The following is a 20,406-nucleotide window of genomic DNA, read 5'->3' as shown; positions in this document are numbered from 1 at the left end:
GCCTTACACACTTTGGACTGTAAACGTGGTTATCCTTCTATTTAAACCGCACAAAAGCCCAAAGGAAATCCAGTCAGCTGTTTGTATCCTATGACCCAAACAAACCAGGTAAAGCAGTGGGTAAGCATACTCTGTCAAACTGGCTAGCAGATTGCATACAATTTTGTTATGAAAAAGCAGGCCTTACTCTTCAAGGGCGAGTAAAGGCACACTCAGTCAGAGCAATGTCAACCTCAGTAGCACATCTTCGCTCTGTACCTATTCTGGACACTTGTAAAGCAGCAACATGGAGTTCTCTTCACACCTTTGCAGCTCACTACTGTTTAGACAAACAAGGAAGACAAGATTCAGCATATGGACAATCCGTCTTAAAGAACTTGTTTCCAGTATAATCCCAACTCCTTCTACATCCAACCTGCGGTGATCTTCGGCTGATTCATTTCATCAACAATACTTCACTGTTGCTTCACTACAAAATGACTCAGCCTCTAGCTTGCTAATCACCCATATGTGAGGACTAGCATCCTGCTTGTCCTGGGATAAAACAAAATTGCTTACCTTGTAATAGGTGTTATCCCAGGACAGCAGGATGTAGTCCTCACGAAACCCACCCGCCACCCCGCGGAGTTGGGTCCGATACGTTTTATTATTTTACAAGCCGTTAAGCCCGTTAAAACGGGCTACATCCCTCTGTCTCTCACCTCCCCCTCTTTCTCTCTCCCCTCACTCTTCACCACCCCCTCCCTCACCCACTCCTTCCCACCCTCCCTCTCCTATCACTCAGTCCCTCCCTCCCACTCAGTCTCACTCACTCCCTCCCCCCTCTCTCCCTCCCTCTCACTCACTCAGTCCCACTCACTCTCACTCAGTCCCCACTCCCTCCGTCCTCTCCCTCAGTCCCTCCCCCTCACTCAATCCCTCCCTCCCACTCAGTCATTCCCTCCCCCCTCCCTCACTCACTCAGTCCCACTCACTCTCCCTCAGTCCCACTCCCTCCCTCTCTCTCCCAGTCCCACTCCCTCCCTCAGTCCCCCCTCTCCCTCTCACTCAGTCCCAGTCCCTCCCCCTCACTCAATCCCTCCCTCCCACTCAGTCCCTCCCTCTCACTCAGTCACTCCCTCCCACTCTCTCTCTCCGTCCCTCCCTCCCACTCAGTCCGTCCCTCCCTCTCTCTCTCTTCTCCCTCCCTCGCTACCGCCCGCTACCGCCGTCGCCGCCCGCTACCGCCGTCGCTCGCTACTGCCGTCGCCGCCCGCTGCCGGTACCGCCGCCGCTCGCTACCACCGTCGCCGCCCGCTGCCGGTACCGCCGCCCGCTGCTGCCACTGGACGCCGCCATTTTTTTTTCTTTCTGAAGCTGCCTCAGAGCGACGTGCTCGCCCGCACATGCGCGGTAGAGCTGGTCTCTACTGCGCATTTGCGGGCCTTCGGTCACAGGCCATTTATAAGGTAGATTTTTGGCTAACGCTATTGCTACAAACCAAGACTAAAGGGAGACCCCTGTGGCAGGGAATATCATGGCATGCTGGGCATGCTCAGTAGGCACTATGGTGCCAGTCAAAAGTTTCATAGAAACTTTTACAGAAGTTTTCCGTACATAGGGCTCCATTACTGATGTCACCCATATGTGAGGACTACATCCTGCTGTCCTGGGATAACACCTATTACAAGGTAAGCAATTTTGCTTTTCATCTTTTTCATCCATGTCTTTACCAGTACAAATCACTATCTGTAATGTCTATGTAGCTTGGGCACTTGTGCTGGGTACAGCAGCTCCCTGAAGAGCAGGAGGTGGCTCAGTTGGTGTCCAGAGCTGCTTTCCTGAGTGCACCTTACATGACCTTATTGGGATTTCTTCTAGTTCTGTAGCCTCCTTGGTTACAGTGTGAAATCTATTGTGGCTATGGCACTGGGTGTTGCGGTCTCCACCGCTTCCCCCTGCTTAGGGCTCAACCCTGCCTACCTCCGCTTCAGGAATCGCTGCGTTCCGCTCGCTCTGGGCCCCGGGGGCTTCTCTCACTCCACGTGGCAGCCGCCATTACGTGCCTGCTTCTCCTCCGTCTCGCGCGCTCAACTCCTGGAAGCCTGGCCCCGCCCGTGCTGCTGACGTCACGCCCAAGTCCCGATATAAACGGCGCTCAAACTCTCTCTCATTGCCTTGCAACGAGGTTCACAACTGCATAGTTGTTCTTAGTTGCATTCCTGGTGATCTCCACGTTTCCTGCTTCTGACTCCGGTTTGCTTTTGACTCCGCTTCAGCCTGCTGCCTGCCTCTGACCCCGGTTTGCTTTCGACTCCGCTTTAGCCTGCTGCCTGCCTCTGACCCCGGTTTGCTTTCGACTCCGCTTCAGCCTGCTGCCTGCCTCTGACTCCGGTTTGCTTCCGACTCCGCTTCAGCCTGCAGCCAGCCTCTGACCCCGGCCTGCTTCAGCCTACAGCCTGCTTCAGCTCCAGTTTGCTACAGACTCCGCTTCAGCTTACAGCCTGCTTCAGCCTCCGGTTTTGCTACAGACTCCGCTTCAGCTTACAGCCTGCTTCAGCCTCCGGTTTTGCTACAGATTCCGGCCGCCCGCTGCCCTGTCTTCAGCTGGCCCTCGGCCCTGTACAGCCGGTTCCTTGCTTCCCGGGTACCTTGGACTTCCTATCCTTCCTGTTTACTCTGGTCCCGGCCTAAGCCCATCTCTGCCTCTGGACTCTCTGCCTCTACTCCAAGTCCCGAGGTCCCAGTGCCCTACGGGCTCCTCCCGGGGGGTTCCTGGTTCCCGGGTGAACACCTCCTGCCTGTGGCTCCGCCTCCCGGCCTACCCCGTCACCCTAGGTAGGCCGGCTCAAGGGTCCACTACCTCGCCAGCAGTGTCCGACTGCAACACTGGGCGGCAGATACTTCCTCTAAAGTCCATCTAAGCAACTTTACTTTCAAATGGGAAACTGTTATTTTGGTGAGAACTTAAACTTGTAATGGACCTAGGGAAGCAAAACTGCAGGGAAGCAGTTGACTTTCCAGTTGTTAAGTTTCAGAAAAAGAAATTAGTCCTTTCAAAGGGCTATAAGGCTAAGAGGTGAATTATCTGGTTCTGCTGTGTCCAGCTGTTCCACCCAATGAAGGTCAGTTGTGCCTGTAGGCATTTGCCTTCAGCAGTTTTACCGGGAGTAAAGCTGATCTTCATGTTTGCACCCTACTTCTTGCCACATCTGTTCCTAATGCCTATATGGTCTCTCCATATATTATGCCCTCCAGGAGCCTGGCTATACTTGTGAGCAGTGGTTCCGATTCCATGTGAAGTGCAAGGACATGGTCAGTATTCCGTTTATTTTGTTATCCTGAAGAAGGATGGTTCCTAAATACCCATCCTTGAATTGAAAGGGGTAAACAGCAGTCTTCACATTTCTCATTTCAGTATGGAAATCTTCCGGTCCGTATTAGTAACAGTACAGCAGTGCGAATTTCTCTCTTCTTGGAATCTTTTGGAGGTTTACTTCCATATTCCCAACTGGGAAGATCATCATAGGTTTCTTCATTTTTATACATTCTGAAAAAGCACTTTCAGTTGAGGGCTCTCCTATCTGAAGCGCTGAAGAGCAGAATATAGAGCAAATAAATAAATATTGTGTTCTCACCATGGTTCCAAGAACCTTTTCAAGGTAATGGTAGTGGTGGCATCATTCTTATGAAATTAATGGATTATGGTTCATCCATACCTCAACAATTGCGGATATTGTAAAGGCCTTTACAGTATCCAACAGATTTGTGCAAGTTTAGAAGGCTTGAGCTGGGTAAGCAAATTTGCCAAGAGCAAGCTGTTTCTTCCTAATCTACAGAATGCCTTGGATCTTTGATACCAAAGCAGGGCAAGCCTATCTGACTCAGGAAAGAATGGTCACAATTGTGAATTAGGTAGATACATTTCTTGCTCAGAGGGCTCCCAGAGCTTAGGATTATCTATAGCTCCTGGGGTTCATGGCAGCCTCCTTAGATTTGGTTCAGTGTCCAGAGCCCATTACGTGTCTTCTGCAGTTTTTCCCATCTGTCTCACTGGGCCCTTTAATCTCAGGACTACAAAGTTTGTCTTCCTCTCCCAGGGTGTTAGGGAGGCAATCTCTCTTGGGAGTTGACACCACTGAAATTGCTGAGGAAAATGAGTCTAGAACCTCTTCAGTAGGTGCTGCTCAAAACAGATGCAAGCAAGATTGTTGGGGGGAGGAGCCCACTACCAGGAACAGGTTGCTTAGGGGGCTCTGGTCACAAGAGGGGGGGGGGGGGGGGAGGGCTAGTGGACCACCAACAGACTGGAAACCAGGGCCTTCAGATTGGTTTTGCTGCATTTCCTGCTCTGCATCCCCTGTCCTTAGTGAAGAAAATGGCAGTCCACATTTTCTCTGACAATGCTATGACTGTGGCTTACGTGAACAGACAGGTCTCCAAGGAAATGAGCTTTCTGTCTTTCAGTCGCAGAGTGAAATCTTCTGCAATTTTCATGACTTATATTACAGGACTGGGAAATATTCAGTCCCGCTCTCTCTTCAGAGATGTGTTGGTTTTGAGATTCGGAGTTCAGCGAGACACCTTTTAGAACAGTGATCCCCAACCCTGTCTTGGGGGCCCACCAGCCATTCGGGTTTTCAGGATATCCACAATGAATATGCATGAGAGAAAATTTGCATTTTATGGAGGCAGTGCATGCAAATTTTCTCTCATGCATATTCATTGTGGATATGGTTCTTGAAATTGGATTGGCCTGGTTCTTGAAAGGTCACGATTGCAAAGTATGGAATATTTCTTCTTGATAAGTTTTTCCCTGTTGAAGGATTTTAAGAATGCCATTTCCCTTGCTTATGTTTGAGTCTAGCATCTCTCTGAAGCATACTTCAGGAAGTGGTCTATATTGCTGTAGTGATCAGATACTTACATTTACATTTATTGAATTTGTGAATTGCCTAACTCAAAAAAGGTCTAGGTGAAACAATATAAAACATGACAATACAAACAATACAAAACAATGCAATAATAACGTATTATCAGTAGTGAAATTCAATCAGCAAAGGCATGCTGAAAGAGATACATTTGTAGGGACTTTCTGAAGCGGGAGAAGCCTCCTTCAGCCCTAATCTCTAGGGGGAAGGAGTTCCAGAGTTCAGGTCCAGCAATTTGAAACAATCATGCTCTTGTCTCAGATAAATGGGCTACTGTAAGGGGAGGGATGTCCAGAAGATGCTGTTGGGTTGATCAGAGAGCACAGGAAGGTTGATATCCCTGCACTGACTATGTCAAGCAAGGGGCAGATTTGTCATGAAAGGTCTTGAAAATTAAGGACAGTATCTTAAAGCATATCTGCCAACCAATGAGTAACTAGTGAAAACTAGCCAAAACTGGGAAGATATGTGCACAAGAGGGAGTGTCGGTAATTAATTGACCTGCTGAATTCTGGATAAGTTGTAGTGATCTAATGTAAGAATTGGTCAGGCCCAGAAAGATAGCATTACAATAGTCTAATAAGGCAAGGATGGTGGATTATGTGACCATATGGAAGTTGGCAGAAGAAAGAATAGGTTTTAAAGATCTCAGTAGGTGGAACTTGAAGTATTAAGATTGGTTAATTGTATTAATATGGTGGCACAAAGACAGAGAGGGATCAAGCATAACCCCTAAATTGTGGACCTGAGGCTTAAGGGGGATAGAAAGTCCAGCAAATCAGAATCACATTGGATATTCAAATTCAAACAGACACTCTGAACACAGATAATTTTGTCAGTCCCACACTCACATGAAGGTCATATTTTAAGATCCTATATGTTCCATGTTCTCTAATAATTGTATAAAGTGAGATTATATTTTCATTCTGTTGATTAATCGACATATATGCTGCTCCAATTTGAGTAAGAAATGACAATGGCAGATATGCATTGATTATGGGGGGATGGCGCCCGGAGACTAGCGTCCACACAGGTTCATCACATCAAATTACCTCTCTGGATTTCTTGAGAAGGAGATGAACTACTGCTGATTTCAGTGGTGTGGGTACCAGATCCTCAGAGAAAGGAAAAAATAATGATTTTTACTTTTACATTCCCAAAATCTGAAAGTTTAGTGCTATCGCTGCAGGGAGCAGTACAGGAGCTGCTAGCCAGGAGAGAGTATCCTGCCTGCGCGAGGTATCGGGCATGGGTGGGGAGCAGTTTTCAGATTTTCTTGGGCTATTTTTCTCTCCCTTACTCTCCTGCTTCGGCGCTTTTTGGCATCTGCTACTGGAGCGGTTATGCTGCATGCTGGCCAATGTTCATTTTGTGGAGCACGGCTCCTGAGCTGCGCATCGTCCAGCCCATGTACCGGCTGCCTTCCCAGAGGGGAGGGTTCCTCTGTTGGCGCGACGATAGCCTCAGACGTATAGGTTACAGCCGCACAGGCACTGACCACACCAGAGCCTCGAGCTGATACGTTTCCCCTCAGTGTGGGAATGGTGGCCATTTTGAGTGCCTTCCGCATGGCTGAGGAGAGATCAGTGGGAGGAGGGGATCTCCATCCGGAGTTATTTCCCACTGATCTGAGCCCCGATGAGGCCCGGGGTCCTTTGGGGATGCCTGCTGAGGAGAATCCTGAGGTGTTTGAAGGGGAAGGAGGGGTCCCTCTGGGTTTTCCCCAGAGTTTGTCCTTTTAATGCACCAGGCTTTTTTAGCCAGTGGTGCTTGCAAGAAGGAGGCTCCCAGGAGCGGGGGGAGTATTGGGCTCCCCCCCAGAAATCGCCGGCAGCTCTGCAAATCCGTACAGTCCAGGCCCCCGTGGGTCAGGGGGGAGTTCTGGAGGTCTCCTCAGAGGGCTCAGACCCGGATGATGGCCTTGTTGAGACTCCTCCTCCCCCAGTGGATCTGTATGCAGGAGATGACTGTGTGCAGGCCCCTTCTGTGGAAGGGGATGATCCTAAAGTGGTTCGTTTATTCCAGTGCAATGAGTTGGCTCCCCTTTTCCCGCATGTTCTAGCAGAGTTGGGCATCATGTCCCTTCTGGCAGAGCTGAGCTCTGATACGGTGGACCCTGTCATGGCGGGCTTGCGGGGCCCCATGAGAACTTTCCCCTTTCACGACATAATGAAGCAGTTGATGGTCCGGGAGTAGGATACTCCTGAGACGCGCCTCAAAGTCAGCAGGGCCATGGATAAACTGTATCCATTGCCGGAGGACACTCTGGAGTTGTTGAAGGTTCCTAAGGTGGACCCATCGGTTTCGACGGTCACAAAAAGGACTACCATTCAGGTTGCTGGAGCAGCAGCTTTGAAGGACCTGCAGGATTGCAAACTGGAGGTCCATCTCAAAAAGATATTCGAGGTATCTGCTCTTGGCATCAGAGCTGTGGTATGCAGCAGTTACATGCTGAGGACTAATTTACAATGGGTCCAACAGTTGCAGAGCACTAGGGATCTGGTGCCTGAAGAAGCAAAGCAGGTGGAGCGGTTAGAGGCCACAGTGGCTTATGGAGTGGATGCCTTGTATGACCTACTGTGTACTTTGTCCAGAACCATGGTGTCAGCAGTCTCTGCAAGGAGGCTCTTGTGGCTGTGCAATTGGGCTGCAGACATTTCCTCGAAGGCGCAGCTTGGAGCGCTACCCTTCAAGGGAGTTTCTAAGGGCCCGATTCAATATCCACTTGGGCAAGGTTTTCCTCTCGGAGGAGAGGATTCTCAAGCAGTGAGCCCAGGTCCAAAGCCTGTCACAAACTCGAGTACCCAGGGTCTGGAACTATTTACAGGTTCTTGGATCCATGGTGTTGACTTTGGAACTTGTCCCTTGGGCGTTTGTACAATGAGACTGCTTCAGAGCGTGTTGCTGTCCCATTGGAATCCTCTGTCTGAGCAATTTCATCTTCAGCTCCCTCTTCCAGAAGTAGCCAGGTCCAGCCTCTCGTGGTGGTTTGCTCAAGGCCATTTGGAACGTGGGGTAGACCTTGAGGTACCTCAGTGAATGATGGTGACCACCGATGCAAGCCTCTCCAGATGGGGAGCTGTATGCCAGTCTCAAGTGGCACAGGGCCAATGGTCCGCAGAGGAGGTGACTTGGTCGATTAATCGCCTGGAGACTAGGGCGGTCAGGCTGGCTCTGGAGAGCTTTCTCCCCCTTCTGCCCAACAGAGCGGTTCGAGTCCTGTCGGACAATGCGACGACTGTGGCGTATATCAACCGACAGGAAGGAACCAAGAGCCATGCGGTAGCTCTAGAAGCGGAGATGCGAGCTTGGAAATACTTGACTTCCATGGCATATATTCGGGTTTGGAGGGTTTTCGAGTCTTGATGCAAAACTAAGGAGGCTGATCCTTGCCAAGCCTTGGTGACTATGGTCCTATCTTTCTTACAGAATGGTCTTACGAAAGGCTTATCTTTCAACTCTCTAAGGGTTGAGGTTGCAGCCCTAGGATGCCTAAGAGACAATGTCCTTGGTTCTTCCCTTTTGGCTCATCCGGATATGATACGTTTTCTTAGAGGGGTAAAATATTTGCGTCCTCCTGTCCGTAGGATGTGTCCCTCATGGAGCTTGAATCTGGTCCTTAGGGACTTATATAAAGCATCTTTCGAGCCACTTAAGAAAGCCACATTGAAAGATCTGACTTTAAAGTGGTATTCTTGGTAGCAATTTTTTCCGCCAGAAGAATCTCCGAGCTTCAGGCATTGTCTTGTAGGGAACCGTTTTTGAGAATCTCGAACTTGGGAATCTCTTTGCGTACGGTCCCATTCTTTCTGCCTAAAGTAGTATCATCCTTTCATCTCAGTCAATCTGTAGAGCTTCCCACCTTTTCGGACCTGGAGCTCAATTCTCCGCATGCCAGGGATTTGGGATGCCTGGATGTGAGAAGAGCTTTATTGTGCTATTTGGAGGTTATGAACAGTTTCCGATTGTTGGATCATCTTTTTGTATTGTGGCATGGCGCTAAGAAAGGGCGGAAGGCTCCGAAGGCTACAATAGCTTGTTGGTTGAAGGAGACTATTGGGTCTGCCTATATCGGTCGGGGTTGCCCTGTCCTGGAGAGGTTAATGGCTCATTCAACACGTTTGCAGGCCACTTCATGGGCAGAGTGTTAGCTGGTTTCTCCTCAGGAGATTTGCAGGACAGCCACTTGGGAAGTCTTTACACACATTTGCCAGACACTACCGCCTGGATGTTCAAGCCGGGGACGTTTGCAATTTTGGCGAATGTATCCTTCAAGCAGGACTTTCGCAGTCCCACCCCATCTAGGGAACCTTTGGTACATCCCAGGAGTCTGGACTGATCTAGGTACATACAGGGAAAGGAAAATTGGTTCTTACCTGCTAATTTTCATTCTTGTAGTACCACAGATCAGTCCAGATGCCCACCCACTGCAGAGGGTCATCCTTTTTGGGTGAGGGTGTAGCTAAAGAGAGTCCGCTCGATTGGTATTTCTTCTTACTTACTTACCTGATCTATGGCATGCAGTTCTGCAGTCTTCTGCTGCAAAATCAATTGTTTTTTGTTCCCCATTTCTGCTCGTTGTGGGGTTTGGGATTAGAGTTTCACATGTTCCAGATTGTTTGGTTATTAAGTTGCTTTCTCTGCTTGGATACTGATAAATACTTAAGAGTGGTAGGTGGCACACTGGGTTATAAGGCAGTGCCTGTGAAAATTTCTGTCTCCATCTGCTGGAAGGGAGACAAAACCCAGGAGTCTGGATTGATCTGTGGTACTACAGGAATGAAAATTAGCAGGTAAGTACCAATTTTCCTATACTTTCCAGTGGGCATTGAAAGAGGTTCAGCTTGCTAACTGAAAAAAGCAAGTTTGCTTACCGTAAACAGTGTTTTCCGTAGAAAGCAGATGAATTAGGCATGCTATCTGGGTACGTCTTCTGTGCCACTAGGTGGCGGAGCTCTCTAAGCCTAGTAAAGTCTTTCAGCTAGGTACTCCCTCTTGTATCTTCCCAGGCTTGCCTGAGGCTCCTCAGTCCGTATCAAAGCAAGTTAGTATGCCATGTCGGAACTGTCCGGGGAGGCGGGAAGGGTTAGCATGGCTAATTCATTGCTATCCAGGGAAAACACCGTTTACGGTAAGCAAACTTGCTTTTTTCACGTAGATAAGCAACTGAATTAGCCATGCCCTCTGGGAGTCCCCAGCTTTCGTATTGAGCAGAGATAAGGTGTAGTTTATTATTATTATTCTGTTTTGTTGTTTTTTTTGCTCAATACGCGAAGTGTAGGCGGACAGTTCTCATGAAGTCTTTTTATGTGTAGAACATGTACTCTTGAGTAGAATAGTCCAGCCCATATGCGCATCATTCATTGCCTGTTTGTCTAAGCAGTAATGGGATGTGAAAGTATGCAGAGATGACCATGTTACCGCTTTACAGATGTCTGTGAGAGGCACCTGATGGATGTGAGCGATCGATGCGGCCATTGCACGAACCTGATGCGCTGTAGGAGATGATGATAGGTGTTCTGAACGTTTTTGGTAGCAGAACTGTATACAATTGGATATCCAGGAAGTTAAAGTTTGTTTTGTCACTGAAGTCCTGATGCATTTGGATTAAAGGAGAGGAAGAGTTGTGAGAGTCTAAGTCATGTGGGTGCGCTGTTTATAATAAGCAAGAGCACGTTTACAGTCCAGGGTGTGGAGTTTTCGCTCATTGTCATGAGGTTTTGGATAAAAAGTGGGTAATGTGATAATTTGGTTTAAGTGGAAACTGGAAACCACCTTTGGTAGAAAAATGTGGGTGTGTATGTAATGTCACCTTGTCATGATAAAATTGTAGATAAGGAGGGTAGTGAACTAAGGCTTGAAGCTCATTAACTCGTCTGGCTGATGTTAGTGCAGTAAAAAGAGAACTTTCCAGTAGAGGTATCTCAGTTGACATGTGTCCATTGGTTCAAAAGGCGGTTGCATTAGTTGTTCTAGGACTAGGTTGATGTCCCACGGCACTGGCGGCTTTTTAATTGGGGGGCATAAGTGCAGAACTCCCTTCATGAATCTGGAAACAAGAGAGTGACAGGATATGGGCTCATCATTCAAAGGGGTATGATAATCCGCTATAGCACTTAAATGTACTCGTAGAGAGGATGTCGCTAAGCTTTCTTTGTAGAGTAGATAAAGGTAGGAGAGGAGGCGTTCTGGTGGGCAGCTAAGTGAATCAATACCTGTCGTTGCGCACCAGGAAGCATAGCGTGACCATTTCTTTGGTAGTTGAGTCTAGTGGATAGTTTTCTAGAGGAGACTAAAATGTCCTGAAGTGGAGGAGCAATGCTCAAGTTTTTGAAAGCAAGCTGCTCAATCTCCATGCCATGAGGTGCAGGGAGGAATGTAGTGGGTGCAGGAGTGATCCGTTCTGTGGAAGTAGTTGAAGGTTGTTGCCCAGAAGAACAGGGTCCATTGTTGATAGTTGTATGAGATAGCTGTACCAGGGTTACCTTGGCCAGGCTGGTGCTATGAGAATCAACTGTGCCTTGTCTTCGATGCATTGTTTAACTGTGCGAGAAATTAATGGTATTGGAGGAAACGCGTACAGTAGGCCTTGAGACCAGTCTATGAGGAAGACGTCCAGAGCTAACTGGGAAATGCTTGGGTACACTGAACAGAAGGCTTCTAGTTTTCTGTTGCGGTCTGTCACAAACAGATCGATGCAAGGGAGACCCCAAATGGAGAATATGTGATCCCTTTACTCCTGATGTAGTTCCCATTCATGGGGGTGAAATATTCTGCTCAATTTGTCTGCTCTGGAGTTGTTGATTCCTGGCAAGTAAGTTGCTTGTAGCTGGATGGATCTGTTGTCACGCATTCCAGGATCTGTATTGTTTCTCTGCACAGGTTCCAGGAACCTGACCCTCCTTCTTTGTTTATGTAGAACATTGTGACTTGATTGACTGTGTGAATCATTATCGTTTGTCCTTTTAAGAAGTGTTCGAAGGCTCGAAGGGCGTTTTGTACCATTCGGAGCTCTAGTAGGTTTATGTGTAGGTTGCGCTCCATTGTGGACCATAACCCCTAAGTCTGAATATGGTTTAGGTGAGCTCCCCAGCCTGTGGGAGAGGCATCTGTGGTGAGTACTACTTAAAATTTAAAGTTTATTGATTTTCTAACATTTTAACAATGCATGAAATAAGACAGTTTGATTTACATCACAATTTAAGACAAGAAAAAAATTTCTTAACATTACTATAATTGTAAACTCAAAACACTCCAGCCCACATATTTGGGGAACCATCCAAGGAAAAAAAAAAAAAAAGAAATAACTTCAACATATACAAGTTATTTAGGAGATGAGCCTTACTTTACATACCAGTTAATTATTCCCAACTGCAGGAGTTGCTACAATGTCCTCTCCTCCCTTAGCCAGAAGAAAATTTTCAAGTTGGCTCGGTTCTAGAAAAATAAATTTATTTCTTTGATAGGTAATTAAACACTTGCAAGGAAATTTAAGATAGAAGGTTGCCCCTAGGGCCAAAACCTTCTGCCTTAATAACAAGAACTGTTTCCTCCTTGATTGAGTATCCTTCGATACATCTGGAAACACTTGGACCTTTTGTCCACAGAAACTGAATTCTTTATTTCTAAAGTACTTCTGGAGTACTAAATTTTTATCCTGTTCCAGACCAAATTCTACTAATAAAGTAGATCTGGACTGTATGTCATCCACTGATGCCTCTAGAAATGCTGTTAGATTTGCACTATCAGTTTTTAAAACATCTATTTCCCCCTCATTAGCCATTACCTCTCTTAACTGGGACATAATACATTTTAGATATAATCAGATCTTTGGTGATACCCCAAATTTCCTTGGGCTGATAAGTCTTGTCATGGGGAAATTTAAAAATCTTAAATTTTTTCTTCTCAACGCATTTTCAAGTCCCTCCAATTTTTTATAAACAATTAAAGAGTCTTTCATAAAGGCCGATCCAGTGGCTTGCAAAGATGAAATTTGTTTTATAGTTGTTCCGGATTGTTGTTCTAAATATAGTATTCTTTTACTGTGGTCTTCCAGGTTTTTCCCAGTTTCCTTAATGAAATTGGAGGATTGGACCATGGACGAAGATAACATCTTCTCCATTTTTGTAACTGCTCTCCATACATCCACCAGCGTTACATTATCAGGGTTGACTATTCCTTGATTTACCTCTAAAGTACCAGATAACTCATGACCCACATCAATAAGGTTTAGTCCTTCCTGACCAACTGGTGCTTCTGTTACCAAAACAGGTGATGTTAAAGCTGGGAACTCTGGGGCTTTTAACTCTTCAGCCCCACTATTTCCAGCAAATACATTGGGATTCTGGTATATGGCAGGACTTAGGGAAGCTCCCGAAGAAAAGGAAATATCCGGGATAGCTTCCCTTGTAGGTTGACTCACCCGTCTGGCAAAATGTTGATCCATGGGCCCCGTCACTTCCTTTCTGGATGGAGTGGAGATTAAAATCCTAGCCTTCCTCTTTTTCCCCATTGAATACAGTTCTCATAAGAAATCAAAGGACAGACCAAACCTCTACCGGGGCGCGCCCCTTTGGCGCGCGGCTTCAGCAGCGAGCCGGCAGCTGTGCGCCGCTGCCCCCAGATTTAAATAGGGCAATTGGGCCGCTGATGACGTCAAAGGTAGGCGGGGTTACTGCAAATCGTGCCGGGACAGGGAGAGTTCCCTTCCTCCGTCCTTTCCAGCCAATTCTGCTCCAAACACGCAGATCACTCCTCCAGCGTGTCTCTCCTTCCAAAGGCTTGATGTCGAGGCGGTCGTAGAGGTGAACCCGTGGATAATGTCGATGGTAGTAGCCACCAATGTAGGTCTTTCTTCATGCTGACTGTTATGTGTACAGGGGTCGATAATGGATGCAGGAATTGAGTCCATTGATGCTTGAGGCCCCACTGAAGGCGGCGCATTTGTAAGCAAGTGTGCGGAATTACATAAATGGAAGCTGCCATATGCCCCAGGATGGTCATAATTTGACAGGCTGGGACAGTCGTGGTATATAGAAGAGTTGGCGACAGCGTACGAATAGCAAATGCCCTTGGGTGCGGCAGGAATGCTTTGTCTTGAATGGTGTCTATATAGGCGCCGATGAATTGCAAGGTTTGCTTCGGTTGAAGGTTTGACTTTTCGTAGTTGATCAGGAGACCTAGATTGTCGAGGCAAGAAATTGTGCAAAGTAAGTTCTTGCGCAGGAGAGACTGGTTGGGTGCTACTAAGAGCCAGTCGTCCAGGTAAGGAAATATTTGAATCCCTTGAAGACGAAGGTGTGCCACCGCTACTGCTAGACATTTGGTGAATACTCTGGGGGCAGAGGAGAGGCTAAATGGTAGGACTTTGTATTGGAAATGTCGGTTGTTCATCTGAAAACAGAGGTAACACCAAGAATTGGGATGCATTGGTATGTGGGCATATGCATCCTTCAAGTTCAGTGAACACATCCAGTCTTTGGGCTGAAGAAAAAGTAGGTTGGACTTGAGAGAAGTCATTTTGAATTTCTCTTTGTGAATGTATCTGTTGAGCACACGTAGGTCTAGAAACGGGCATAGACCTCCCGATTTTTTGGGGATGAGCAAGTATTGGGAATAGAAACCGGTGTGCGGTGTCGTGGAAGGTAGTTCCCGAATGCAGTCTTGTTTGAGAAGAATGTTCACTTCCCATAGGAGAGGATCTTTGTGCACTGCTCGATGTTTCTGTGGAACTAAGTGTGGTATGGTTGGAACCGATGTAAAATGGAGAGAATAACCTTCTTTTATTATTTTGAGAACTCATTGATCGGATGTGATTGTGGACCATGCTGGGAGGAATTTGGTTAATCTTCCTCCTATTGCCCATGTTGAAGCTGGTGGCGAACGTATCCTCAAAAAGATTGCTGAGGTTTTGTTGGTTGGGATTCTGTTGTTGGGCGAGCTTGTCTAGGGGCTCTTGGCCTAGGACGTGAACCCTGTTGCTGGAAAGGTTGCTGTTGAGTCAGTTGGTACGGTTGAGGCCTATAATAAGAATATGGCCTGTAGTTGTGCTGATAAGTTTGTTTTTTGTATGTTGGGTATTGTCTTCTGAACAATCCAGGTTGATGTGGAGACGTTAAGGACAACTCAGCTGTTTTTTGTTCTTTTAGTTTTGTGACTGTTTCAGTGAATCTGTCACCAAATAGATTGTCTGGTTGACATGGGAGGTTAGCCAGTTTATCATGGACATTGTCCCTGATTGCGCTCGACTGGAGCCATGCTAAGCGTCTTGCAGCTATAGAATTTGCTGATGTTTTTGAAGACATCTCGAACCCTTCATGTATGGATCGTAATAGATGCCGTAAACCCTCCTCCATGTTGTAGAATTCAGCAGGCAGGGTTGAATCCAAGGAGGCCTGCATTAGGTATGGTCTAAGATTTTGCAAATTTTTGAAGAGGTACTGTGCGATAAAAAACTGATGGTTTTGAATTTTGGCAATTATCATTCTGGATTGATATGATCGCCTCACAAAGTTGTCCAATAATTTGGCATCTCTGGATGGTGGTGTATTTGCATGCAATCTTGACTTTTTTGCCTTTTGCATTGCCGATTCTACAACAATTGACTGATGTGGTAATTGAACGGTCGCATAATAGGGAGAATCCCTCATGCGATATTTAATATCTGTTTTGCGTGAAGTGGATTGAGTGGTGAGAGGTGTGTCCCATGACTTCTCCATGAGGGCATTGAGTACTTGGTGTTGTGGCAGTGCAACTGGTTCGCTTGGAGTATCGAATATTTTTAAAATGCCTATCATTTCCTGTCTAGGATCGTGGAGTTTTCTGGTCTCCACATTTAGATGTAGACCTACTTTCTCTATAAACTGGGAGTAGGTTAAATCCTTTGGTGGGGATGCTGGTTCAGGTGGGACCTCAGCTGGGTCTGAGGGGTATCCTGTTGAAGAATCATCTGAGGAAGATGTCAAAGTAAACTTTTCTAGGGGTGTTGACGGCTTCCTTGGTTGTTTCTTCGGTGATGGCCCTGGAATGGATGGGTCTTCCGGCACAGATGGAACTTCCTCTGGAGGAAGTGTGGAGGGCGGGTTTTGCTGTTGTTGCTCTATCGACTTTAAAAATTGCGATAGGATGTCAATTATTTGTGTCATAGCTTGTGAAGCTAACCTAGATGTTGATGGTAGAGATGGATGAGGCCCTACTGGCGATGGCAGCGTAGGAAGCACAGTGATCAATGGGCCCTTTGGAAGCACAGGTGGATGTGGTATGCTTCCAGTGGAGGATGAAAGGCTGTCTGAAAGGTGAGGTGGAGACATGTCTCCTTCGGAATCAACCACGAGTAATGGAGAAGGCTCCCTAGGCCTTTTATGACCAGAGATATGTTTTTTAGATGCAGGATGCTTCAGTTGCGTCGACTGCGTCGATTGCTTTTGTTTTGGTAATTCTGTGTCGATGTGCGTTGGCTGCGTCAGCTTGTTTTTCCATTGAAAACCTGCATCGACGTGCATCGAATGCATCAGTGCAGCTTCAACGCGATGCATCTTCGAAGCACTTTGCTCCATGCGTCGGTGCGTTGGAGCTTCGATGCTCCCTTGGTGCGTCGTGTTCTCGAAGTGCGTCAGTGCTTCGGATGCGGCTCCTTATCTTTGCTTTGGGAAGCCGTTGGTGTTGGTGAGGCGTGCTGCTACGAAGCTGTCGACGCATCCCCCGAGCCCTGCCTCTGTTCTTGAAGGTGTATCGGGTATCGGTGTTTTACCCTGGTGTTTCCACAGAAGAAACCCTTCTGTGGGATGCTGACTTCTTTTTTCTCTCTGGTCCCGGAGATGATCTAACAGAAGCCTCTGAAGGGGCATAGGAGCCCGATGGTGGTGCCTTGAGTTGCTGTGCTCTGGGGGATATATGTCCGCAGTCCCTGCAACTTCCCTGATCATGATCAGGTCCTAGGCATATGTAACATGACTGATGGCCATCAGTCACTGATATTATTTTGCCACAAGCGCAGAATTTGAATCCTGGTCAAGGCATGATAGTAAATCTAGCCTTTCTTGTGGTAAAAAAAATTTCTTTTCTTCCTGTTTTACCTCACAACTGTAACTCAGAATCTGGAGAGTCAGAGCTCTGCGTGCTATCAGTCGCGCAGATAAAAACGGACTGAGGAGCCTCAGGCAAGCCTGGGAAGATACAAGAGGGAGTACCTAGTTGAAAGACTTTACAAGACTTAGAGAGCTCCGCCACCTAGTGGCACGGAAGACGTACCCAGACAGCATGGCTAATTCAGCTGCTTATCTACATGAAAACTGAGGTTGCCCATGTGCCAGAAAGAGCTGGTTCCTATTCCTGTGCTATATTGCCAGATTGTTTCCTAACTGAAATATAGCCAAGTCAAAATGTGTTGCTATTGATATACTAAAACTTTACTCCTCATTCAAGATCAGTGATAATAAACCTTTGTTCTAATGGACAACCTCCATATATCTTTTCCTTATTGTTTATATTCTGCAATAAGTATTTAGTGTATAGTTACACTGGCCCTGCCCAAGTCAAGACACACAAAACAAGAAAAAAAAAGACTTTGGGTTAAAATCAACCATGGCATGATTAGGAAGAAGCAGAATCAGGTGGATTATTAAAAAATACAGCAAATGTGGCCTGAAAATCACACAGCAACCACACAAGCACCTCTAAAGTTTCATGTTTATGCAGTTACTTATTGCTAGAGGAATATTTTAACTTCAAAGCAATTTGTTTTAGACCTTTACTTCCTGATCAACTTCAAACACTATGAATAAAGCTTCTGTGTCTGAGTTTTAGCACTGTTAAAAGTGAATTAATAATGGCTACTATAAATCATCACAAGAACAGGAAAACATATTCAATGAAATGAATCAACTGTGATTTAACAGTTGAGAAATTACCCACAGTCTTTTAGAACAATTGTATTTTCTGCGTGTATGTCTGTTCTAGAGGATCCTTTGCTTAAGTCAGCTTGTAAGGTTGCTACTGCTGCTTTCAAGTTTAGGGTGTATAATGATAGTATTATACACCCTTAAGAAGTGAAAATAATTTGGAAAAAAAAACATGTTATCTACCTCTGGATTTTTATCAGGGCACCCTTCTGGCTATCTGCTGATCCTCAGCTAGGCCCAACAGAGAGTTATAGTCATGTTGGGGAAAGACTTGATAGTTCTTAGTATGCACTGCCTCCAAAAATATATTATAAAATAGTGCAGTATATTTAACTGGAGCATTTCAACACGAGTGACTTCTTCAATTAACTAACTAGTCATGAAAGCAAACACTGTCAGACTTTCATATAAATGTGAGGGTTGTCACATCAAGAGTGTAACTCTTCTGTATTCTCAGCTGGAGAACCTGATGAATCGCATGAAGAAGGTGGAGGAATATGAGAAGCTGTTGAAACAACTGAGGACACAGGATGCAGATGAGTACAGCATGATCAAGATCAAACTAGAGATTGATGTACAGGTAGGTGGGCAAAATTAGTAATAAGCCAAATTTGCTGTAACATCATCAGCATTTTTGTAATAGACAAATGAATAAAGTAGTGTGATTGCCACTTTAGTCTATTTAAATATGTAGAAATAAAGGTAAACAAGTTGCAAGCAATGCCATTTTATTGGATTACATAATACATTTATCACAAATATATTGTTAGTTCAATAGCAAGATATCCCATAGGTACACAATAAAAGACACATAGACACACATATGACAGTGCAAAGAGGGAGAGTAGGGAGGGGCAGGCATTCTGGAAAAGTTGGACCAAATGATACACAGAAATAAGATAGGTGAGCATATTAGGTGTTATACAGCATGCCAGACAGGAATGCATATAAAAAGACATTGCTGACACACAATCACAGTGTCATGATGGGTAACAAACATGTACAGGGAAATTCTCATTGGATGCATCTAAAAATGATAGTGAGAGGGGAGCAGGTCTGAGTTCTGCCTCTACTGTTTGTATGTTATTGTATTCTGGTAATATATTTTAGGAAGGAAGGTGGTTTATAAGTGTAACACAACATAAAATTTATCACAAATGTATTAGGTCAATAGAAAGCTATCCCATAGGTAAGAAATGAAAAACACTGTCTTGTACATATGGCCTCTATATATTTTCAGTACACCAAGTGCTGTTTCCAGGAAGAAGGGACTTACATTTCTCCAAATTGTAATATTCAATTAGATTCTATTAGACATATTTAAGTTATTAAAACCTTTAAAATATTCTGCTTTTTGCTAAGATAGACATTAACAAACATTTAGCTATATTAGATTTTAGTATTAGTGTTTATTTGTTGTGCCATCTTACATAAAATCATCTGATAAGCATCTATAAGAAGGTGTCATGAGTAAGGTACCTGAATGGCTAATTGAGTCATCAGAACTTGGCATTACTTTAAAGCAGACACATTTCACATTATGCCATGCTGCTATGGTGGTGAATAGTTCTTTAAAAACAGCTTATTAACACAGTAATATCTAATGTAATGTATCTTGGCCTGATTTTTTTTATTTTGATCTTTTACATCCAGTTTATTCCTTCTCCTTCCCAGTGTCACTACATAAGTGAAGCAGGTTCTCTAGCTGGTCAAGGGCCAGAGGGAATGTTTACTCATTCAATGTCACTTTAACTTTATCAGAGGTCTTCCTTACAGTGGCAGTTATCCTTTCTTCTCAGTCCCTGGGATCAGAAAAAATCAGTTTTGTCCAAGTCCTACTAGCCCTGTTGGACCACATTTCAATGATTTTTAGTACTGGTGAAAGACAAATTAACATTACTGAAGGACCATGTCTGAGCATAAATCCAATTTTCAGGCCCATTCAGTTTTTTAGCTCTTATGGCCTGGATTGGCCACTGTTGGAAACAGGATGCTGGGCTTGATGGACCCTTGGTCTGACCCAGTATGGCATTTTCTTATGTTCTTATGTTCTTACTAAGATTTCCAATTGGAGTTGCACTCAATGCCAGTTTACATTAATAATGTGGACAAATGTTCATTGGGGAATGACCTGAAATTAGTAACTTATTTTAAAAAGCTATCAATATCCAATGAAAGGCAATAATTCTTGTTCATTATAACACAATTCAGAGTGCATTGTTACCCACTGTTTAATGTTCTGGTTACAAGGGTAAGGGGGGAGAGGCAGCGAGACGGGTGGTATGCAAGATGAAAGCATTATCCCAGGACAAGCAGGATGCTAGTCCTCACATATGGGTGATGTCACTGACGGAGCCCTATTGTAGGAAAAACTTCTGTCAAAGTTTCTAGAAACTTTTGACTGGCAGCCTTATACTACTGAGCATGCCCAGCGTGCCATGATATTCTCTGCCACAGGGGTCTCACTCCAGTCTTCATTTTTCCGTGCTGCCCTCAGCATCGCGGTGACAGGAGCCCTGTGAGATCTTCTCACTAACTTTGACTGAAAAAGTCACTTTTTTCCCCACTTGGGGTCTCACAAAATCTCATTTGTCACC

General features: G+C 45.5%; 1 protein-coding gene across 1 annotated transcript in view; it reads left to right on the top strand.

Annotated features, from left to right (window-relative positions):
• DRC1 (dynein regulatory complex subunit 1) overlaps positions 1-20,406 on the top strand; it is a 310,180-nt gene that overhangs the window by 115,442 nt on the left and 174,332 nt on the right. The window contains exon 7 of the mRNA XM_029596255.1: positions 18,267-18,389. Within this exon, the coding sequence (XP_029452115.1) occupies positions 18,267-18,389 (123 nt within the window). The remainder of the gene's footprint in view (positions 1-18,266; positions 18,390-20,406) is intronic.

The sequence above is a fragment of the Rhinatrema bivittatum genome, chromosome 3 (genome assembly GCF_901001135.1).
Source record: "Rhinatrema bivittatum chromosome 3, aRhiBiv1.1, whole genome shotgun sequence".
Lineage (NCBI taxonomy): Eukaryota > Metazoa > Chordata > Amphibia > Gymnophiona > Rhinatrematidae > Rhinatrema > Rhinatrema bivittatum.
This window is presented reverse-complemented; position numbering and strand designations above follow the sequence as displayed.